The following is a 24915-nucleotide window of genomic DNA, read 5'->3' on the forward strand; positions in this document are numbered from 1 at the left end:
AGGCTGTGTTCGAAATGCCATACTAACGTCCTACTCGTACTCAATCGTGACGTAAATTTGAGTACGTAGTGCGTTCAGATACAATAGTATGTGGATTTGTGTACGCGAGAAATTCCCGGATGTATACTGCATTGGCAAGAATTTCTGAGTATACAGCGGACCTTGCTAAATCTACTCAACTTCCCCAAAATGCATTGCGGCTCGTCTGACTTCTGAAAAGTTTTGGATAATGGCGGACGACAGCGGTGATTCTGGCGACAGCCCGACACAAACCGCGTACACATGTAAGTATACTGTAACACAATTTTTATGTTTCCAGCTGACTTTTAAATCGTATTGATAATGAACGTTACTTTATTGTTGTTGGCATTGTACGTTAACGTTACGAATCGAAGGTCCTGCTAGCCGGCTAGCCTACTGACGCTAATTTACCATAGAGGTTAGCGAGCGTAAGCGAAGCAGCAAATGTGCCGTTTTTACCGACGTTATCTAAGAAGATGGTGCTTATGTGAAAACGTGATAATATATTTACTAACGGTGGTTAATAACGCGGTGCACCGTTGTCCGTTAAAGGGACGGATGAAAACACCGGGCGCCTCATTCAGTGGAGGGAACGATGAGGAGAAGTTCACCGGCAAGAGGGATGCTGCTCTGAGAGGCTTCACCTAAGAAAATGTGGTTTAAATGTTATAATTCTCATATGCAGGGCTTAACTACTACTGGTGCATATTTAGCTTCTCAATGATATAAGGTTGAACACCAGCGTATATAGACGGGAGATGTACTGCTCTCCTGAGATATCTACCTGAAACGTTCTGTTGAACAGCAAGAAATCATCAATGAACTGTAACACTTTTCTACGTGCTGTTCTTCATATAGGATGTTTATTGAAGAACATTAGATGGAGGGAAGGTGGAGCCGGATGAGCTAAGAAGAAGTGGGAGAACATGAAGCAGAAATACAAGGTGAGTTGGAAGCAGTTTAAAGTATTGAACTCTACATGCTTGATGTGAAGCATAAAATAAGCAAGATGATGTTGTCTTTCTTATTAATAACCAGGCAAAGTCAGTGCTGGATAATATCTACAATGTGTTAAAACATCAGAGTCCATTAAGTTTATCCCATGTGGAACAGTATTACAGTACATATTATAATATATGACTAGTGGTGAATAGTTGATCTAAACAATGATTATGAGAAGTGTTGTTTGTATGAACTGAAGATGTCAGCACTGAGGCAGGAGAGGTCACTGCTGCACACTGGAAGTGTTTGTTGTCATGGATGAGGTGATGGAGCAAAGACCTGCTATTACCCCACTACACCCCATCTCCTCAGCCATGATGCCAACCACTGCAGCAGGATCTCTCCTGCAGAGCAGGAGGTAAATAGACCTGCAGGCCTAAAACATGAGTCAACAATCATATATATATTCAGATATTTATTATTTAGATTTGTACACAACCCAATAATCGTAAAACATTTAACAGGAAACATTTGTCTGTAACAACTTCTACTATGTGGTATTACTTATAAACTGCACTACTGATAAACACAAATAAAACCTCAACAATAATCATGTTCCTGCAACACAGGGATCTGGACATTTGGAGCAGACACTGCAGCTACGAGCCTCTGAGGATGTCCCAGGACTGCTGGAGTGGCTCGTTGACTTCGTCGCTGTCACCCCCATCACCACCGTGGAACTATGGACATGGAACCCATCTGTTCTGTTAGTAAGCAGTGGACGAGGTTCTCCGTGGAACACCTTGAAAGACAGAAGTCCTTCCTTAAATCCCCTTCCCGAAGTAGAGTCCCAGCGGGGGAACATGAGGATTGACCTGCAGTACGGCCGTCTGGCACCAACCTGTAACAGAAAACATCAGATATTACATTTATTCAGAATGTTTTCCTATTAATTTGTTGATAAACTACTTATTCCTTCTTATCATACACGTATTGCAACCTGTATATATAACATGGATTATTTGTCTAATAAATTATTCACTAATATCCCACTTGTTTGTACTTGTTTATTTTTATCACACCAAACTCATGCATGATATTATTAAAACCACTTATATTAGCCTACATGTAGCCTACATTTTGCATATGCACATCTATTGATAATCAAATAATAAAGGAACGTATTTAAACCAGATAAGTCATATTACTTACTTCAGAGGGAAATCCCGTACATGTGAATAATGTAGCTCCTCCGACGGGCAGATTGCCTGCGTCGTCTCCGTGGTGAAGGTTGCTGGTGTTCCGTGGTCAGAGGTATAATACGATCTATGAACGGACGATTAATGATGGATAAAAGCTGCTTAATAGTCGCGATCGATGGCGAGTGAAGAAGCTACTCAGGTAAGAGGAAGAAAGAGGGAAAGCGTGAGAGCGCGCATATATAATAAACTGTAGAAAACATTTGACAGTTGTAATTTGACTTTAAAATATTTAGAAATATTAAATTAACTGTAATAATAATCATGCTTTATATTTTGATAAGTAATTAATATTAAACGGATGCTAGAACCGCTAACATAATCGATTCGGTTACGTGAGGGTAGATGAGGACGAGATGTCAATAAAGTTAAAAAAAAACAAAAAAATGTAGTATGAGATGTGTATACTTCGGTGTGAACAGTCTGAGGGTAACAGCATACTCAAACGTTCATTTAGTAGGCAGTATGCAGTACATACACGTTGAGTATGTAGTAGGCAGTACGTTAGTACGGCATTTCGAACACAGCCAGAGTCAGAGTCCGTGAGGAGGAGGAAGAGGGTGAATAGCGCTAGCACCAGCAAAGCAGCACTCACTGAACATTCTTAACATTATTACAAAATGTTTTTCTTTCACTCTCTCTCACACACACTCACACATGGCATTGTTCTATAACAATCTGTCTTTTTTTTTCCCTTCAGGTACACCACCAGAGGCAGGACCAACAGGGACCACAGAGGTTCACATTCACAACTTCTTTGCAAGTTGTGTTGAAGAGGAGAGGGAGGAGAGTGGTGGTGAAGAAGAGATGGCATCGGGCAGACAGTTGGTGCTACAGTACATGCTACAGAACAACCCTAAGATGACCCGCACTCAAGTCTCTACTCTGTGTCTGGCAGGAGATGTCAAGTGGGCTAGTGCCAGTTGCCAAGAAGCTGCTGGCAATCCCAGCAACTAGTACTCCCTCCGAACGTTCTTTCAGTGTTGCTGGGAGACTGATTGAAGAGAGGCGTACCTCCCTTGATCCAGACAATGGCCGTTTCTCAATATGCGTTCTTCTCTGTACTTCTGTTCTTGTGGACTTGAGAAACGTCATCAGCGTCGGACCGAGTACTGTTCCAATTCAAAGTTCGCATCTGGCCAAGTACGGTCAAATACCCCGGATGTGTTCTTGCCCCGCCCATTTCACCGAGGATGCATCGAAGGAGACTTGTGTGGACTTTGGGCAGTTGCGTATCCCAGAATGCATTTCAATAAAGCAATGGCGGAGGAGAAGACGCACAATTGTAAGTTAACGTTAGAAGTTTTGAAATTCTACTGTTTTGGGGTGAATAAATGTTTTTATGTATTTTTGCGGGAATGTCATTTTTACAACTTCAAATCGGTGCTGTGGGTGATTTATTACTGTAGCACGTAGTTTTTATTCCGACGTTTTCGCCGCTAACGGCTATCACGGCTAGCTACCTCGCTAGCCGCTAGCAAGTTGGCCCGGGCACTTAGCATTACTGCTACCCCGCTGATGACTGCCTTGTCCCGGCGTGACCCTCTGAAATCTGACGCTGGTCTTGTATGATTGTAGTGTGGTAAAGCAATGCTGTTTTCTGTGCGTCTAAAAGGCAGACTTTGGTCTCTGAACGAAACACTTTAGGCTGTGATATCGGACTAATCGGTCCGTTTTAAGGGAGGGTTTTTATATTTTTATACAACTATAACGTTATACTAAAGCGTTTTGTCGTGTTTACGTAATCCGCCCGTATTCCCGGTTGTTCCCGTATCAGTTATCAGTTACTTAAACCCACGTGTAGAAAATGAAGGTATTATGCATCACAGCTGACGAGCTATATTTTGTTCAAGGGACAGCTGAAGAGACCCGGGCCCTGATCCAGTGGAGGGGGGCGAATGAGGCCCTCTTCACCGGGCGGAGGAACTCCGCCAAGTCAGGATGGGAGTGAGTATATTAGTTTGTTTGTCATTGCCTGGATGTCTGGAGCAGGGTTACATTTTGCGGTTTTAATCCATGCTGGTTTAAGGTTGAACATGGAGATTGAGCAGAAAAAGACTACCTATTGATCAGAGATAGGAGAACAGAAAAATAATTCCAGCAGGAAGTTGCTTGGGACGCTGCTCTGATCAGAGTAGCACAGAGAAGAACTATGCAGGATATTTACCTTGTGTTTTATTTTTACCGTCATTAAACAGATTCAGATTAATTGTGATGGTAGATGAATGAGTTGTAACTAACTAAGCCTGCTGATTAGTGCATTGGTGTAACTGTAACTCTTTCACCTCAAATGTCCTTTGTCCTTGTTGCTTTGTACCGCCCACCCTCCTCCAACACTGGATTCTATGAACATCTGAAAATCTTGCTAAAAGAATGTGATTCAAGGAAAGAGCTCATACTGATGGGTGATTTCAATATCAACTGGGAAGATAAGAAAAATAGGAAGGCCCTCAAACAAACTACAGACCATTTTGATCTAACGCCATTGGTTAAAGGGCCTACCAGAATAACAACTTCTTCGAAAACCCAGATTGACCTTATCTTTTGTAACAGACCTGAAAGAGTAATTAAGTCATTTAACTTCATTACTGGACTCTCGGACCACAATCTTACCCTAATATCTAGAAAACTCACAAAGAAACGGTTCCAAAGTGGTGGTACACGATTTGAGCAATTCAGGATCCCTAAAAATGAGCTAGATAATTTTAAAAGTGCTGTACATCAAACTAATTGGACTAACTTAATGCCAGGGCTAAATGTGGAAGAAGATTGTAGTATATTCACAAATGAAATTGAGAGCATAGTACATCATTTCACAAAAAAAGTCAAAGGCAAAAAAAATCAAAAGAGGTTGCTACCATGTTTGAATTCTGAAGTACTGAAATTAATGAAGGATAGGGATCTTGCGCTCAAAAGGTCGTTAATGTCAAATCGGGTGAATGACAAACGCATATTTGTTACTTTACGGAATAAGTCCACTAAAGAGATGAGGAAAGCCAAAGCAAATTTCTTTATAAGTATCATTAATGAGGCGAAAGGCAATACAAAATTAATTTGGACCCAGATCCAGAAGCTCATGGGGTCGGATAATCGAAGGCGCAGCAGGCAATTAGAACTAAAAGACAATGGTAACCTGTTGCAAGATCCAGCAGATTTGGCTAAAGTATTCAATGAATACTTTATTGATTCTGTCGCTGAGATTACACAATGTTTCCCTCACACTTGTGTGAATCTCATACCAATTAATATTACTTTGCCCGTTTTTAACATCAATTGCATCACAGACAGTAAAGTTCAAATGCTCGTAAATTCCCTCAAACCCTCCACAACAAAAGATGTTTATGGTATGGACTCAGCCATGCTCAAACATCTTAAAGATGTATTGGCACCCCCCATTACACAGATCATCAATCTGTCAATCTCACAAGGGGTATTCCCAAAGGTTTGGAAGACAGCCGTTGTATCACCTATTTTTAAGTCAGGCGATTCTCAGGCTATTTGTAATTACAGGCCAATCAGCATCTTGCCCGTGGTGTCCAAGGTCGCAGAGAAGTGGGTAGCAGAACAACTCATTTCCCATTTAAACAACAGCCCCTTTTCACTGCATCCCATGCAATTTGGTTTTAGAGCCAATCATTCTACAGACACTGCCAACTGCCTCTTAATTGAAAAGGTTAAGTCTATGATGGACAAGGGAGGTACTGTTGGGGCTGTATTCTTAGACCTTAGAAAAGCTTTTGACACAGTAAATCACAACGTACTCATTTCCAAACTCTCCTCATTCAATTTCTCCAATAACGCCCTCAAGTGGTCAGAATCATATTTAATGAACAGAATCCAGTGTGTGAATGTCAGCAATCAAAAATCTTCTGCGCTGGATACACTAACTGGTGTCCCACAAGGGTCAATACTAGGTCCACTTCTGTTCAGTCTTTATATAAATGACTTGCCCTCTGTGTGCTCTGATGTAGAGATTCAGCTTTATGCTGATGACGCTGTGATTTTTACACATGGCAGCAATAAACTTCAGGCTGCAGCAACACTCACCAATGCATTGAACCGCATCTCAACTTGGCTAATTCAATCATGCCTTCAGCTAAATACATCAAAAACAGTCTGCATGTTTTTTTCCAAAAAGCAATGTAGCACTCCAGACCCAGCCATAATGCTGTCAGGAGTAAAATTACAAGTTGTCTCTGAGTTCAAGTACCTTGGCCTCCTAATCGACTCTCAACTGTCATTCAAATCTCATGTAAAAAAAGTTGGTCACAGGGTTAAGTTTAACTTATCGAATTTTCGCTTTATTAGAAATTCAATGACAACTGATGCAGCAAAGATTTATATGCATGCCATGATAATGTCACATTTCACATACTGTTTGACCAGCTTCGCACAAGCCAATAAGACAGCACTTAAACCACTTGAAACACGGTATAAACGAACCCTGAAAGTCCTGGACCGGAAGTCAAACACCTACCACCATTGTCTAATTTTAAGAAAGTATAAACTTCTGAGCTGGGAAAACCTAATAAAGTATGCAAATCTTTGCCTTATTTTTAAAATTTTGCACAACAAAGCCCCCCCACCACTTCAACAGTGTATCACTCAGAGGTCAAATACAAACCGGACAACCAGAGGCTCGTCCCGGGGAGACTGTGTAGTACCCTTAAGAAAAAGTGCCTTTAGCCACTCAGCGTTCTCAGTTACAGCGTCGCAGGAATGGAACTCACTACCATCTCATATTAGAGAAATTAGTTCTTACCGTCCCTTTTCAGGACAGCTGAAAATATGGCTTAATGGTCACCAATTATGTACACACTAGGACTGCAATTGCTTCTCCTGCCGACTTCTTGGTAAATGCTGTGTCCTGCTTGCTTGTCTCTTGTGTGCTCCTGCCCTGTGCAGGTCATGTTCTAAGTTAATTGTGCTGCATGTTTGTGTTTTTTATGCTGCTGTATATGTTTGTGCTGCATGTTTATGCTTTAGGCTGATGTATGTCTGTGCTGCATGTTTGTGCTTTATGCTGCTATATATGTTTGTTCTGCATGTTTGTGTTCTATGCTGCTGAATGTGTTTTTATTGTAGGTGCATTTGTCCTGCTCTAATCTACTGTTTTGTGCACTTTCGTATAATGTTTAATGTACACTGTGTTTTATTGTCTGCTTATTTTATTGTTGGTTTGCCATTGTCTGTCAATTCATTCTTACTACTATGTTGTTTTTTAATCTTTGTTTATATGCATTTTATTTCTGTAATTTTAGGTTGCCTTTTGAATATCTGGCAGGGGACAACAGACGAAAACTAGCCTCTCAGGCTAACTCTGGCTCACTTACATTTTGAATGTTGATTAGTGTGCAATGTCCCTGAACTAAACCAATAAAATAAAAAAATAAATAAGATCAGAGCCTCTGACCCGGGCGGTGTCACAGACCCCTCTAAACGCACTGTGGACGTATTATTTTTTTGAAAAAATCTAGCTTTACATACATATTATCCATATTCAACCTTTAATATATTTTGGAAGGATTAGGCTATGTCCTCAAATGTATTTGTGTATTATTGTCCAGGGACTTTGTTTCAACTTCTGGCCTGCCTATAACGGCTCCAGGATGGCCACACAAATGTTGTGGAGGATGCAGCAGGCACCCACCACCTTTGGGGCAAACACCGGCCGGATCTCCAGGGCCCTCAGAAAAATTGAGCACCACCTGGTTTTGAGGACCCCAAAGGTGCGCTCCACCACGTTCCTTGCCCTTGCGTGGTGCCTGTTGTAGCGGGCTTCAACTTGGGCTATTCAAGGTTAGAAAGAAATATTTAAATGTAAAATGTGAAAATGTATAGTGTATTTCAAACTCACCAAATTATCTGTGTGTGTTTTCTTAATCGCTACAGGCTGGCGATATGGGGTCATGATGGCCACGGGGCGCTGCAGGCATGGATACCCTCCATCCCCCAGCAGAAAGTACCCAGCTGGTGGATAGAGGGCCTGGTGGTACATGGGCGACCTCCTGAGGACCAGTGCATCGTGCACTGACCCTGGCTGACCTACATAAATGTCCAGGAAAGAGCCTTTTGCATCGCACATTCCCTGGAGGATAATGGAGGGGAAGAGCTTTCTATTAATATAGCTCCTTTTTTGTGGCTCTGCAGGAGGAACAATCCTCACATGGCACCCGTCGATGGCACCAGCAGCAGCCCGAAAAGCCTCATGCCCGGCAAGCAGCGCGAAGCCAGCTCCCACCTCAGCCATCTGCTCAGCCCTGGGGAAGTGGATGACTCTGGGCAGGATGGTCATCATGTCATCCACAACCCTGTGCACAATCCTGCACACAGTGGCCAGAGGTACAGAGAAGACGTCGGAGGTGACCCGGTACGACGCTCCACAGGCGAGCCAGTAGAGCGTCACCAGCACCTCCAGCTCATGGCTCCATCCATGGCTCTTCTCCCGGGGCAACATCTGGAGCAGCATGGTGATGCTGTCCCTGGAGAGCCTGAATGCCGGCTTCACCTCAGCCCCGGAGAAGAAGGTGGCCAGGATAGGCACCTGGTCATTCACCTGTGCATACATACGAACAGGGCCTTGCGGGTCCTGAGGAGGAAATATTCGATTTATTAGTTATTTATTATGATATTGTATGTATTGTATGTAATCATCTATTTATTATTATGAAGTCTGTTTTTAATCATGCATTTATTATAATGAATTCCCTTTTTTAATCATCTATTTATTATGAATTCTGTATTTAATCTATTTGTTATTATGGTTTTGTATTTAATATTTATTGAATATGTATTTATTAAATTGTATTGAATGCCAAATGTCAATCATTTATAGACACTTACATGAAGTTTGCTTAACTCCATATTCAGTTGCTTTATTTCCCGTTTGAAAACCATTACAAAAAGCTGTACAAGATCTTTCAGACTGAATATCAACATCTTCATGTTTGAGTGCTAAGACAGAGGACAGGTAAGTGTGTAGGGCCTAGGCTGAGGGTTATTAAGTAGTAAAAGTAGTTGAGTTAATTTGACAGGGACCACATACAATAAACTGTTGGACTAGAAATTGTATGCATTATATAGTTAAGTGAATAAACCTATAGCCTAGGTGTTGTAGTTAAACATGACAGCAATTTAAAAAGGTCATGTCATTTTTTTAAATTAGGACTAAATAAAATATGATTACACAAACTAACCAATCCAGAGAGACATGCCAGGATGGCACGCCTCCTCTCCGTCCGTCGCCGAATGGCGGCTCTCCTCCGGCGGATGCTCCTCCTCAAACGCTCCGCTTCCTCTTCCGCGTCGACGTACATCGCCCCGGCGATAAAAGTAGCGGCCAACTGCGCCATATGTCGTCAATTTGACAACAACTGACACCTGACAACAACAATAACAATATAAATAGATAATTAGCTAAATTTCCGCTGCGTAACTGCTCTGTCCACTACAACAATAAAACCCACAACATTTTCCCGCCACTCGCCCTTTATATAGGCAATTTTCTGAAAATGTATATTCATATTTGTATAAAAAGAAAACATCATATTATATCCTCATATAATATATAATAAAATATACAAATGAAACGGAGTTGTTTTTTTATAGTGTTTATTTTATTTTAACCAGTGAAAATAACCGGAAGTTGAACGCCGTCAACCGGCAAAAACGATGACGTCATCAAGTACGTTCCTGTTCCAAATGCAGAAAAAACACCGTTCTCCCGTCCTCCCGTACCCCGGGAGTTCGTTCTTCCAACTGAACTCCGCAAGTCTAGACTCCCGGAGTTCACGAGTTCGAACTTGGCGTACTGGGTATTGAGAAATGGCCAATGTGAATGCACTTTTGTTCCTACATAGCAACATGTAATAAGTTTATGCCTCCTTTGAGGAGTTATCCCAGTTAGGCCTAAGTTTCATTGTTTTCTTGCAAATGGGCAAATATTCACACATGCTGAAGAGGGTTGTGTTTTTGTTTATTTGCATAATCTTAAATAGGTTGAAAATCTGCCAGTTCTGCTGTTGTCATCCTATATTCCCTCAACAAGAAAGGTTACTTTAAACCTATATGCACTTTTTATTTGTTTACACCAAATTGTAAGGTATTGTGAGTGTGTGTGAAATTTGAATTTAAAGGTAATGCTTTTTTATATGCACTAAGCCTAAGTTTCTGGAGAGACTGATGTGTCAGTATTTTTTTTATTCATTATTTGTATAATCTTAAGAACTTTGAGATATGTACATTTTTGAAGACATGCCTTTTACATATGTTGCCTTTTTTATATGCAAGTTGATTGAGAACCTTGACTTGCATAGTGCAGTCAGGGTAAACTAGAGTCCTTAAGAGAGAGAGTGGCGCCACCTACGTTTACTGCAATGGTTAATTTTTTTCACAGCAATGGCGGAGCATGGAGACCCTCAAAAGTTTAACTTCCGCCCAACGTAATTCTTATGGAGCACACGGTCGGAGCAACACTTGATCAAGGTAAAATGTTTAAAGAATGACATTTTCACATCAGTAGTTCATTGGAATTAAATTGACATGAGTAATAAGCTATATTAAATATGTTGGCGGATTGTCCCCGTCTAGATTAGAAGATTAGAGAATATTAACGGATAAAAGTTTAAGCTAGCACGCTGGATAACGATAGCAACACATGCAACAGGCGGACGCATGTAAATTCTGTTCACTAAATATAACTTAATCGAACACTGTCAATTTATACCAATAGCCAGCTTAATGTGCAGGGAGTGTGATTGTAGATAAACATCAATTTAATATAATTGAGGCTATATATATATATATAGGTTTGAGTGCGGGGTGAAAAAGTTCACATTTGAATATTAAATTCAAACTGAGCTGCATCCGCCGATCCTGATGGTGGTAAACTTTCTTGCAAATAATAATAATATAAAAAAAACCGGGGTGATTCTGGTTGTGTTAATATAATTACCGTGTGTGTATTGGGCAACTTGATTTTTTTTTTTTTTTCAAAAAGCTGATAGGAGTATAGTGTATATTATAAAGCTGGTGTGTCTACTGTTGTGATTTTGGACGGTCAGAACACAAACTGGGTTTATACCGGCATGGTTATATTTTTCATGCATATGTATCATGTTACTAATTCTCCTTGTGAATATTGTGGAGACTGTATTATGTTGACTCCTGACGTGATCATTCATTGTGCACGCAGCTTTCCTCTCCACTCAATCCTTCGCCACGATTAGCTGCAGCTGTCCCTAATTGATTAATTAGTTCAGAGCAGTCGAGCAGAGGAAAAGGCAAAGGGAAAAGCGAGGAGAAATTAAGCGTTTGGAGTTAAGGTAAGAATAAACTACAAGTAGCCACTGTTTACCAGTTTATTTAGTTAGGTTCCAGTTGATTTTGACCTGTGTGTACACATTTTGGAAAAGTAACCCCCACTATTTATTTGCCAGGGGTGTGGGGGGGGCCTGCATGCACAGCGAATGATCACCATAGCAGTCTCTTCATACATGTATGTGTATGTCGATATATCTACTATATCAGTGTATATCAGTTACCTGCACTTGGTGCTGTGTGGTCAAGAAGCAGTGATGCCTCTTCATAACTTAATTTTGCATGCTGCAGGCCAGGAGTGCTGAGCAGACAGTGGTGAGACTGAAAAGACATAATGCGATGTTTTTCAAGCAGTCATACTAAACAAATGTCCCTAACAGGTGATATCATCTTGCGTATATTTGGGAACCTACAGTAGGAGCACTTTGTAGTGGAGCGTCAGTGATGCTGCAGGCCAGGAGTACTGAGTGGACCACAGTGAGACTGAAAACACAATAGTCAGGCATTATAAATTATACTAGATGGGTATTGCCTTGCAATATTACTATTACATGTTAGTAATATTACTATTACTATTACTATTACTATTACATGCAATTATAATATTACATATCTCTTGTTAATGATTTGTACTTGGTGGAACAGTGATGTTTACCAGATACAGGGAGGTGGAGAATTTGTGATGTTGGCTGGGGAGGAGCAGTGATATAGCAGGGGCTGGTAGTTGGTAGAGCAGTGGTGTTTACTGGATACAGGGAGGTGGAGGATTCGTGATGTTGGCTGGGGAGGAGCAGTGATAAAGCAGGGGCTGGTAGTTGGTAGAGCAGTGGTGTTTGCTGGATACAGGGAGGTGGAGGATTCGTGATGTTGGCTGGGGAGGAGCAGTGATATAGCAGGGGCTAGTAGTTGGTGGAGGGGCAGTTATATTTTCTGGGTACAGGTAGGTGGAGGATTTGTAAGCCTAGGTGGATGCAGTCAAATGGAGTGTTAATTATCTTGGCTTTGTTCTGGTGGGTGGAGGAGCAGTGATTGTTGGGTGCTTGTAGGTGGAGCATTACTGGTGCTGTCTGGGTTCTGGATAGTAAGGGAGGAGTGATGTGGATTGGGTGCTGGTAGGAAGAGGATTAGTGTTGTTGGTTGGGTGAAGTTAGGTGGGGGATTACTGAGGGTGGCTGGGGTTATGTTGGTGGAGGGGCAGTGATGCTGGCTTTGTCCCGAAACACTGTCAGCTTTTCCGGGGTTGGCTGATGTTGAACCTAGGCCACTGTTCTTTTTCACTTTCTTGGTTTGGCTCTTGCTTCCAAGATGGCCATCTTTTAAGTGTTGTTTTTTCCTGTCATTTTGTATTTTTTTTGCTTCAATCCGCAACCTCAACCTAATAAATCGCCGGATTATCTTTTCTTTTATTTCACAGCATGATGGAAGCCTGCTGGAGAATGCCAGAGCTTCCTTCTCCAACACACCCACTGCGTTTGGAAGCTCCATGAGGGAGGAACCAGTCTTCGTCCTGAACAGTTCCTCGATGTGGTGAATGACATCATAGGCTTCTTGGGAAGGGTGGCAGAGGGCACCTGACTTGAACTCTTTAAAGTTCAACAACATGCTGTTTTCTCCCACAGGATTGTCATCACTGTGCTGTGTTGCAGTTTTCACAGATGCTGGCAAACTTGATGATCTTTCGGACAATGTAGCCTGTAAGATGGAAGAGTATACTTTTTTCACTCTTTGTAAGGTCAGGTGCTGCTCTGTCCACCACTGTCAGTTGTTCCACTCTAACTGACGGAGTGACCTTTTGCTCCACTTGGTCCAGGAAGTCTGCCAAGAAGCTACTGTCATCCTCCTGGTAGCTGCCTGACTTGATGGTTGTGAGGAACTGCCCCACGGATATGAGCCTGAGGGCATGGTGGAATTCCACCGGAGTTGGTACAGGATTCTTTGATCTAACACAGCTAAATGTATTTTCAAGGCAGTCTTGAGTGAACCTTGACGTTAACACAAACCTGTGTCCTCTTGCTAGCATCTCCTCCTGTATGGCCAGAATTGATGTGGTTGCCATGATAACCCCTGACTGAACAGGCTTCCACCATCCCTTTGGCCCAATCTTCATGCCCCGGAACAAATGGACAGTGTCCTGGAGGAAGGTAATGGCCCTGTCATATTCATCAATCTTGAGCTTGCTCAAGGCTGTAATTGGATGCCTAGATGACATTAGAGCAAACCACTTGTCAATTTGTTCCAGGAACCATGCTGTGGTCATGTAGGATACAGGGCGGTTTTCTTGCTGCACCATGTATTTCAGCCCAGCACTTGTTGCCCTACTGAAAACACGCAGAGCTGGCCCAACCTTCATTTTGTCAAAATGACTTGGTCCAATGGCTGCAACTGTCAGCTGAGGAGCGAGTTTCAATGCCATTCCTTCCTGAAATTGAATCAAGTCCTTAATTGGGAGCACAGAAACCTCGTTAGAGGAAGGGAAAACACCTGTCCACGGATAAGGGCACTTTTAAGATTTTTCACCAGATGTGGGACATCAGGCATGAAGAAGAGCTGCCTGTCTGGTGTTGCTGGATGTGTCACAGATGTTTTATTGTGGTCGACCCCAAAGGCTTTCCACATGGCCTGGTTAGGGCTACCCATGTCAGTGGTGACATTCATGACATGTAGCCCAATGGATGCTGCCCTCTGAATTATTTCAGTAATGATTGGCCTGTATACTGCTCCCTTGGTAGAATTGCCACTGAAATGGTATGCAACAACTTGCTTCCAGCGTGTTGTGTTTCCAGCCAACATGAACACACACGCATGTGTTGCTACCCCTGTGTGACCCGGCAAGGTCACATCCCCATACAGCTTTCCTGACAGCATGTGTAACTCCACACTTGGTGTTATCGCCATTTCATCCAGGGTCAACACACACTCCCTCTCCAGGTCTGTAAAGCCATCTGCCTTCAGTTTGAGGAAGTCAAACACCTCTGTCAAAATACCAGGCTCAAACCTAACTGACTGCATCCTTCTCTGCAGGGTCCTAATTCCTGGCAGGGGAATCTGCAAGTCCTGCAAGGCCTTGTAGCCAGAGGAACCAGCAGCAAACCTAAGTTTTAACGCCTTCTTGACGGTATCGTTGCTCCATTTCATCCCTCTTGTGGTTGGCCTGCTTAATGCTCCAATTTGATCTTTTGTTAAAATGTTCTTGATGTTTTTGTCCCTAATTTTCATTGTCCTCTTCAGAACTGCATTTTCCTTCTTTAATTTTCTCAGTGCTGCGCTGGTTTTTTTAATTAGATTTTCTTGTCGTTTCAATTGTTTTAGGAGCTGTGATTCTGTCAGCGGTGGCGTCCTGCTCTGCATGGCTGATGTGTGCTCTCCCTGTCTCTCCTCATCTGCCATGTCCTCTCTTTCCTCCATCTCACTTTCCCTTCTCTCACTCTGCTCATCCTTTCTTTCCTCAGTCTTGGAATCTGGTGTAAGTAGAAGCCATTTAACTGTTTATTTTCAAATATTGAATTGTGAATGTATAATTTGAGTCAAACCTTCGTGCAAAAGCATAATTACGGCGAAAGTGTTGCGTGTTTTTTAAAAATAGCGATTTGATGCTAGTGTGAAAGTGTCTGTAGCACTCCCATTGAAAATGAGTTTGAACCAAAAACGAAAATACGGTAAATCTTAAAAGGGCCTCTTTCATCGTAATTATGCTTTTACACAAAGGTTTGACTCGTATACATTCACAAAAAAGCCTAGGTTGCATTTAGCGAGAGTTTCACTTTAAATAAGAAATATTGGTATATTTATCAAGATTTGATATACATTTTACCTGTGTCACTTAAAATACAGTAGCTGTGATCTGCAGCTAAGAACCCTGTCTTTGCAGGTGAAGGGGGGCATCGTGGAGTAGGGGCCCTCCTCTTTCTGACTACTGGCCGATGCACAAAGATGGTGGGTATCGCATCTTCTCTCAGCCTAGTCTTGCCCTTGCTGGTCTTCAAAAACTGGTCAGCCTCAAAATGTGCCTGCAGAGTGACTTTACCTTAGTTCTCACACTCAACAACTCACTTGTATCCGGCACTATGAACATGTCTAGCATATATCCCATAGTGGTTGAATACACACTATCAGATGGCACATTACACTTAGTAGATATGTTTCAAATCTTTGCACACATAAAACACATCCAGTTCCTGAGGCAACTTGACAAAATGTGTAACACATCAGTGGCTGATTATACTTAATTAACCATGAGCAGGAAAAGCTGTTGATGATTAGAAAATGTGAATCTCTATAACTGAAAGTGATTGGGTTGTTGTATGAGGTCCCTCTGCCTTGCATTTCCTGCACTAGACTGCACCCTCCCAGGTTGCAGGAGGAAGGCAGAGTGCAGACACAGAAAAAGAGAGAATTTGAAGTGGGACTTCTTTTAGGAGCTAAAATATTTTTTGTTGTCTCTGTGCTCAGCTCTACCCTTGTCAAGCACTGTCCTGAAGCACCTTCAGCTGTTCTTGGGTTGCCCGATGTTCACCTTCTTGGTTTGGGTCTTGTTTCCAAGATGGCCTTCAAGTGTTTTTTCCTGTCATTTTCTTTTTCTTCCCCGTTATATTTACAACGTAACTTCCCTTGGTTTTTGCATTGTTTTTCCTGTTCTCTGTTCTGTTTTTAATTAAAAACATCTTAAACTTCCCAGTGGTGTGGTATTTGAAAGTGTGCGAAAGTGCAAATGCATTGTTTGAATATGATTACCTCGCATATTTTTTTGTTAGTAGTGTCTTTGTAGGTGGTTAAATGGCTCCTTCCAACTTTAACCACCCATGCTTTTCGCCTGTCCCTGTCTTTGGGGAAGCCATACATGCGGACACCCCTCTCAGAGCGATTGGAGCATCCCCACGCAGCACAGCACACCATCGTGAAGACTGTCAAGGACTACATAGTGAAAAGGACACAAACAGCTTAACATGCTGATCTGTTTCACTTCTTTACATACTGTTTTAAGGAATTTATTGTGGTATTAAGTGCTTTTGGGAAAAACAAGACTGTGATTTATTGTGCTACTGATTTATTGTGCATCACTGAGTAGAGTAAGTTTGAGATGAGGAAGAATAGTTAACACATAGTGATAGAAATAGTGATTTATAGTGAATTCAAATCAAAGTGTAATTTATTTGCCATGGATTTCATATTAGAATACAGTTATCATAATGTTGTTACGAGTCCAGACCTAATGTGCAGTCAATGGGCAAATCTTTGTTAGTCACCTTTCTCCTCACTCAAATCTGAAAGTTAAGAAAAAGAGAAAATATTACGACTTTTCAACGACTGTACAGTAAAGTTAAAGGGACTTAGGGCAGGATTTGTGAAAAAATAAACATTCACTTTAAGTCTTTTAATGCTAATGGGTGATGAAGCGTTCAAAACCAAAAAGAATGAGACCACACACATATCTCCCCATTGCCTTGAACAGGCTGTGTGCTGCATGATGTACTGCAATTCGTGGTCCGAATTTCCCGAGCAGTCCGGCGGACGTGACGTCAAATGACGGTGAATGCGCGTACTCGACGGCTTGGAGACCGGAAGAAGACAAGCGCGGTGGATTCAAGTACTGTATGTGTAGTAATGGACTCTGCTTCGGCCGGAAAATGACCCACCACCACACAAAGTCCACTAAAAAGTAATACCAAGAAGAAAACGAAGGTTTTATCAGCGGCAAGTCGGGAGTCCAAACGAAGTTATGACCAAAGCCGGGCTGGCACCCGGATAAACATTGGATATGCGTTCGACTCATGGAGGCTGCTTCAATTTGAACTCGGACTGAAAACAGATGCTGACATGGCTAGTAACCAGGTAAGAATACATTACAGGTCATGTTTACGGCTTGATTTGAAAATCTTATGAGATCACCGAGGACTCGGAATGAGCTAAAGTGCAAAGTAGCGTTAGCTGCTAACATGTAACTTAGTCCAACGCTGTGTAACACTGAATAATTACAGACTGCGCATTGTCCACGGTCCTTTAGTCTGAAACCGAATAGTTATAAATATGTCCCTTTATATATGGGACCGAAAGCCCAACTGTTATCCTGGAGGTGACGTTAGCAGCTGGCTGTAGCAACAGGCTAACGATTTGTTCGTGTCTGTGTAGTCATATTAGCCGCTAGCTACACACAGCGAGCCGGCTCCCCGGCTGCTTCGTGAGTGTAGGGGATAAAGCTATATCATACACACAGCACCGGCTCCCGTCTCGTTCCCGTCCCCGGGAAATACAGTATTTAGGGGGTACATTTATTTTTTTTGACTTGTGTTGTACCTTCCACACAAGATTGCTCCAGACATTATACATTGCGTTGTATGTAAAGCAGAAGAAATTGTTTGTAAAAGTGAAGCGCACAATATTACCGAACGACTGAGACGCGTATTTTCATATTATTATTGTTGCAGGCAAACATTGTATGGCCATAGTTGTTCTGGCCAAAGAGAAAAGACACCAAGGTAGCAAAGTCACAGCCAGCTTGCTGACTCAGACTGTAACTTTTTAAAATATTGCTGTTTTCCAGCTACCAGAAGAAGCAAACTCCTGAAGCAGCTACTCAGGGAAGTAAGGAGATGAGAACATCAACACCCAGCAAGCGGACAGCTGCTAAAATCTCTCATCGATTATCACCAATCGAACCAGTGTCTGAGGGGTTAGTATGTTTTCAGGAATTTCAATCTTTTCAGAATATAGACAAAACATTGAAAAATATTATAATATAAAATAACATGAAGTGCTGACATGTATTTAGCCACACTTCCCAACTACACACACACCACTGATTACACTGGTGACATTATCTTGACAGGGAAGATATTCTAATGGCTGGAGTTGGAGCATTGGTATGTGTTCTAACGCTACTGTTCTCTTCTCTCCATAAAGGCCTCAGCTACATGATCCAGAGATGTGAGCAAGAGAAGAGAGAAGACAAGACCGTCTTGTTTACCAGACATTTATTTTATTATAAACATATAAAAAATAAATACAAAATAAAACTATGTACATACTGCAAATTTGAAAAATACTTTGTTTTTCTGTAAACTTTGAAAATAAATATAAAAATATAGACTGTACATAAATGGTTTTTATTTTTGGATGAAATCTTTGGCCGAAAAATGTTATTTGTTGAGGTATTGTAGAAATTGTCAGTCCGGCACCCTAAATGGAGCTTCCTTGTAACCTGTGTAATTCGCAAAAGGGTCAGGGAATTTGGCCCGGATGCGAATAACATAGCAGCTCGGTATCGGCCTCCGGTTCCCTCTTCCCAGACGCCCATTCTGCCATATCGTAAATTGCCGGTAGGCAGCAAACCGAAACTCTCTGTTATCGCTGCCCACATCTTGGCTGTCCTCCAGAGCGAAGATGTCGTTCCACGTCATCCTGACCAGACGCAGTGTACCCTCATCCAGGAAGTACATCTCCAGATGGGCACTCCTGCTCAGACACTGGTCCGGAGCCTGCCGACAGCACAAGTTCTCCATTTGGGTTGGCATGCGTCGGCAGTTCAGGCAGGTGCACCAAGCAGGCTGCCCTCTATCTGGAACATGTGTGCCACTCCTTCCAGAGTCAATTCCAAATCCTGAAACAAAAACATTGAGAACAATAATAATAATAACTTTAGTAATCCTCAAAGGGATGTTATGATTTTATTTGATGTTATTTTTATTCTGATTCAACTTAGTATAATACCAGTTATGACATATTGGCATTTCTGTTTTTCTTGTATTTACTTTGTTTTCATCAGTGCTATTCATACCATTTATATTGTCTTATAATGGAAATGGTTTCACAAATTATCTCAGTGACACTGGCACATAACACTTGGCTTGAGACATTGAATCATACTACTGCTGTTACATGATAATGACTGTACACTTATGTCAGCTTGCTAGCAAGCTTTATCCAATGTTATAAATATTAGCTATGTTGGTAATTACCACAGTCAGAAATTAGCTGCAGCCACAAAGCCAAATGCTCTTCAAATACCATAACGTTGGTGGCAGGCACATTAGCTTCACTCACCAGTCACAAAACAATGGTTATCGCTAGCTCGTTATTCACCGTGGCTGGTGAAGTTTGAACTTTAGTAACCATTTGGCCAGTGTAAGGTAAACGTACTTTACATTACAACTGTCATTTTGCTGAATGAATGCGCTAATGTTGTCAAAGAAACATCCTAAAGTTACACTAAAATAAACACTTGTTTACTTACTTCGTCGCTTGACATGATGCTGTTCGCAGATGTATGCTACCAACGTAGTTCCGCGGAGGCATGTGCGGAGGTCTTGTAGTAAACAGTCACGTGAACAGCGAGTAAATAAATAACCGTGTCACAGCATCAGCTGCACTGAAGAGTTCATGCGCGCTCCCACGCCGGCTTGGCAGATGGCTGCAGTTACCCTAACGGCCGTCGTGTCACTGTTGAGTCTTATTTCTTGATCCTGCCCTAAGTCCCTTTAAGTTGATAAACTTAACGGAGTTCAAATCAATTAACACAAGAATATACATGTTGCAACGCAAAGCATTTATTGACCATTATTTACCGATCGTCGTGGTTTTCCTAGTGTTTTTCAATTGCCCGCCAAGCACTTCCGGGAACTTTTGGAGGCTACATGGACCACGTGATCGGCCGGCGTTTTGAACTTCCGTTGTCGCCACTCTCTCTCTTAAGGACTCTAGGGTAAACATACTGTACTTGTTGCTTTAAAGAAAACCAAATAAAAATGCAACATTTTTGCAACATGTTTGGGTTCATCATTCAACTAAGATGGACATAAATGGACAAAAACAAAAACATTACTCTAACAAAAACACAAAATCCATCGACTTTCCTAATGACTAACTTATTAATTATAAAAAATAAAATAAAATAAAAACGGCGTGGGATGGGAGTGGGAGTAATTTTGAGTGGGAGCGGGATGGGAGCGGGAGTCATTCTACAGGAGTAGGACGGGATGGGATTTTTTTTTTTTACTCTGGCCCGGGATTGGGATGGGATGGGATTTTTTCTCTGGGAGTGGGATGGGACGTGTCATGCTCTGACCAGAGTATGTTCACACAGAAATAGAAAAGAAATGATAATGCTACCACCCACAAAACTAACCCAAGCGCTTGGATAATTTTTCCTAACCATTGGGGCCCATTCGTAGCGTTGGTGCACATGAAGTTTTATCCGGTCACAAGACATTAAACTTGGAAACCAGGACAGTTCACACAGTCTGCTTTAAAACAGTCCCGTCCCTCGGTTCCGTTCCAATGTCAAGTACTCACGCAGCCTCCCGTCGCAGATGCAATATGGCGTTAGCCAGCCAGGCCGTAGAGCGATGTCCAGACAGCTCCGCGACGACTCCCGTAGCCCGGGCTACCAGCAACACATCCTCGTTCTCTGCTGTACCTCGTCCGCCGTCCGCTCCGTCCTCACGACCCGCACGAATGTCGTTCCTCGCGTCCGTTTTGTGAAGCAGGCTAGCTCTCTGCCACCGAGCTAACTCACCACAGCGCTAATGTCGGAGCTAGTGACGGAGACCACGCTATCGGGCTCGAGAAAAGAAAAACGCGTCACCGTCGTAAACTAAAACACAATCGATGGAGATGTGTGAAAGGAGTCCTCTGACCGATTAAGTCTCTCCAGGCAGTGCAATATCTGGGCCAACATTAAGTTCGAGTCTCCACACATTGACTTCTTTCTCTGCCGAGGAAAAAACACAGCCGCTCGGCTCTGTCCCGGAGAACTTCTAGAGACTTCCTCCCGCGGAAATAAACAATAGTTTTTCCTAAAACAGGAAAACTAAACCTTAATCAATTTTAAAGGCCATAGAATATTTTTAAACAATATAATACATGAATTACAGAGTTAATACATGAACAGTATTAATTTAAACAAAAGTATTGCAAAACGGGAAACAGGGGATTCTGGGAAATGAAGTCCTACTCCATTCCGTGTTCGAAAAACATTATAAAGGGATAGGCTGCATATTTTTACCATCACTTATATTATAAAACAGTAAAATAAAAATGAATGTTTTTACACATTTTTAGAAAACCCTATTTTTAGAAAACCCTACACAAATAAACAATTTGAACCCAGACTTCTACATGTTACCCCTTTTCCCTCTGCAATCAACTTGCAAACTAACTGGAAAGAGCCTGTTTCATTCACCTTAAAGTAGCTCTTGACTTTGTCCTGCAGAAAGCGAGGGTTTTCCTTCAGGGCTTGTCTGAACTTGGAGGAAACCGTATGTGTTCGCTTATAACGGCTGCTGCTTGTCTTCAATGCAGGCCGAGTGTTTGCGAACTCTGAGGACACCGCCTGCCTGCTGGGGATGCGTCGCAGAGCTCTGGTGTTTCAGCCTGTGTCAAACCTCCGCGATGAGACTGACTTTGTGTAAGATCAGTTATCAGTTTTCCTCTGTAGCAATACAGCTCCTTGATTCACAAAACAAAAATGAAAACATCATAGTTTCTGAAAATGCAGCCCAGGGACCATTGGAGTCCCTCAGATACATTTTGTTTGGTCCCTGAATGTGACATGAGCTTTTATCTTATAAACTTTTATCTTATTGTATCTTAAAAGAAAGAATCATTAAAAATGAACTCAAAACAAGTCATTAAAAACATCCATATTACAGTGTGTCATAAAACGTCATATAGACAGACTATGACTTATTTTTGTTACTTTTGTACGTCATTTAAAACACATTAAAATGACAACCTGGGGTTACAATGGATTTTTATGTCATTGATCTATTAAATAAAACGAAATAAATTTATGAATTAATAATGTAATTAATTGAAGAAAAAAACATTCTTAAAAGACCTAAAAATGTCACAGAAATTCATAGTAGTAATGGACCTGCATGTATATAGTAGTGACAGTTATATGATATTTTAAGACGCACTATGACTTTAACATACAGTATGACTTTTAATGGCATACTAAACTCACAATGTCATAAAAAGGTCAGCATGGTGTGTCATTAACAAAGTCAATATGTCATAAAAAGTATGTAAAAAGTAGTTAAAAAGTAAATTTGGTAAAGTAAAGGGTTATAAAAACAATATAAAATGTCAGTTCATTATGAATGATATATTGTAGGTTAACCTGCAGCAGGTTGTTAGCTTAGCATAAAGAGTTGAAATGAGGAAACTGTTGCCTGGTGCCACCTACCAACCAAACTGTGTATAAAAACAACAGTCAACATCGCCATTAAAAAGTAATAGTAAAGTATGTCATCGAAAGCAGGAAGCTATACAAACATTTCATAAAGAAACATTTTTTTGTATAGTTTGTCATTAAAATATCATAAAAATCATAGTGTAATGTCATAAAAAATACATAGTATGTCAGAAAATATATAATATATATAAGTATATGTACTAAAATGTCATAAAGTAATAGTGTGGTATTTCAGAAAGGATGAATGCAGTTTAATAAAAACATCTCATCCTCGTGTTTGTCTGCAGTCACAGGATTCCTAAGGAGCAGTGGTGGCTGAAGCTTCGTCCTCTGATGAAGATCCTTGCCAAGTACAAGACCAGCTACGACGTGTCCGACTCCGGCCAGCTGGAACACGTGACCCGCATCAGACCCAAAGAGACCAACACCTCGGCGGCCATCTGAACCGTCCCACTGATGCCAGAGAGCGTCGGTCTAACAAGAAGACCGCTTTACAGAACAGTGACTGCCACTCACACAATGACTGAACCACCGCCGGTTGACTGCAAATAAATTCTAGTAGATATTCAAAGATAGTTGGTCATTTTAAAAAGTTATATTGTATGGTAATGTCATGGCACTTTGCAGAAGGAATCTTCTATTTTTTAAATACTGACCTCAGTAAATTTAGATAAAATAATAACTAATGGTTAAATTTGAGGGTAAGTGGCTTGGCTCGTCACAGTTTCCAAAGGCTAGCATCTGACTGACATCGTGTTTTCATGATCCCCAATTCTAGACATCAATGTATCTGTAAGCACTCCTTATTATGTACTGTATAAGTATTCACGTTTTAGTCCTGAAATTGTAGCAAACACCCATGTTGCGTAAAGCAGCGTGACTGAGGTGGGTAATTTTGTCATTTTTATTTTCTACAGCACTTTGAGCCCCATAATTAATGTAATCCCATGAAGCTGCTTTTAAAGAGATAATATATACCAGGAGTGATGATAAAATGGAAATGTGACCTACAGGAGGTTTAGTGAGCCGAGCTGGCTGTGTGTGTCCCATCACCTGCTAAATGTGTACGAGTGTGTGTGTTGTGGTGTTGTCTTATTCGTTCGTATCCACCCTGGGCTTTGTAAGGGACATCTTTAAAGTGGTATTGTAAGTACGGTTCTGCTGTTGCTGTAGTTTGGCAGTGAAATGGAGAATGTCTCAAACTTGTACGCAACATGAATTTATGTGCTGGCAGTGTGAAGTATGTGTCCTGTCACAGAGTAATAAAGCATTTATTGTGTGGAAAGTGGAAAGAGATTTGATCACTAACTTCTTTTCATTAAGAAAGGGGACTGAGGTCACCTCATCTACACTTTGAAAGTACTACATTTCCTTTCCTTGCGTGGCATGTTTATTTTTGTGATGCTCATGTCATTGAAAAATAGGGAACAAATTGATTTCTTTTCAAGATTAATACCATTCTGTATGGTAAACCTGCAGTAGGTTGATAGCTTGGCATTATGATTTAAATAGTGGGAAAACCCCTATAAACAAGCCTGGATTCGAACCTCTGATCTTCCGATTGGAGAGCGACTTGCTTTACCTCTTTCCCTAACCACAGCCACCCGAGTATAGGATGTAAAAAGAAAATGTCAAGCATGTCGAAAAAAGGGAAAAATCGTCATACTATAGTATGTCGAAAAAAAGTCATAGTATATAGCATGTTGAAAAAAAGTCATAGTATAGCATATTGAAAAATAGTATAGCATGTTGAAAAAAGTGGAAAAAAGTCATAGTATTGCATGTAAAACAAGTCATAGTATTGCATGTCCAAAAAAAGTCAAAAAGTGATTAAAACTCATAAAAATCCCTTGTATTGTATGTCAAGCCAAGTCTGTGTGTAGTGAGTCCAAAACAGTCAGAAAAAGCCTTAATTACTTTTTTTTTTAAAGTCATAGTAAGTACACAAAAATTATATATAAAAAAAGTAACAGTATAGTATTTGGAGATAGGTCACAGTACATTAGTAGTAGTAGTGGTATAGTATCTGGAAAAAAGTAAGTCATTATATAGTATGTTGAAAAAAATTCATAGTATAGTATGTTGAAAAAAGTCATGTAGTATGTCAACAGTCAATAAAAAGTCAGTAATTATATAAAAAAGTCACAGCATAGTATGTAAAAACAAGTCATATTACAGTATCTC

The 24915-nt window shown here is 41.2% G+C and overlaps 1 protein-coding gene and 4 long non-coding RNA genes across 6 annotated transcripts in view; all 5 read left to right on the forward strand.

Moving 5' to 3' along the window:
* Nucleotides 1-24915, forward strand: part of LOC311012356 (ATP-dependent 6-phosphofructokinase, platelet type-like) — a 148628-nt gene that overhangs the window by 45807 nt on the left and 77906 nt on the right. Inside the window, exons 22-23 of one of the 2 annotated variants that reach the window (XM_084007786.1) lie at nt 21834-21939; nt 23019-24016. In XM_084007786.1, the coding sequence (XP_083863912.1) occupies nt 21834-21939; nt 23019-23175 (263 nt within the window). In that variant the 3' untranslated portion in view covers nt 23176-24016. Of the gene's footprint in view, nt 1-21833; nt 21940-23018; nt 24017-24915 lie in introns of those variants that run through there. The other variant, XM_084007787.1, reaches the window with a different exon arrangement.
* Nucleotides 150-2010, forward strand: LOC311012359. The gene is made up of 3 exons (XR_014597035.1): nt 150-284; nt 880-965; nt 1593-2010. It is a non-coding gene; the product is annotated as an uncharacterized lncRNA (long non-coding RNA).
* LOC311012360 lies at nt 10652-13598 on the forward strand. The gene is made up of 3 exons (XR_014597036.1): nt 10652-10706; nt 12955-13463; nt 13558-13598. It is a non-coding gene; the product is annotated as an uncharacterized lncRNA (long non-coding RNA).
* Nucleotides 14132-14939, forward strand: LOC311012361. The gene is made up of 3 exons (XR_014597037.1): nt 14132-14468; nt 14562-14655; nt 14850-14939. It is a non-coding gene; the product is annotated as an uncharacterized lncRNA (long non-coding RNA).
* LOC311012358 lies at nt 17210-18649 on the forward strand. The gene is made up of 3 exons (XR_014597034.1): nt 17210-17361; nt 18079-18207; nt 18438-18649. It is a non-coding gene; the product is annotated as an uncharacterized lncRNA (long non-coding RNA).

Source organism: Eutrigla gurnardus (genome assembly GCF_963514095.1).
Source record: "Eutrigla gurnardus genome assembly, chromosome: 4".
NCBI classification, from domain to species: Eukaryota; Metazoa; Chordata; class Actinopteri; order Perciformes; family Triglidae; genus Eutrigla; species Eutrigla gurnardus.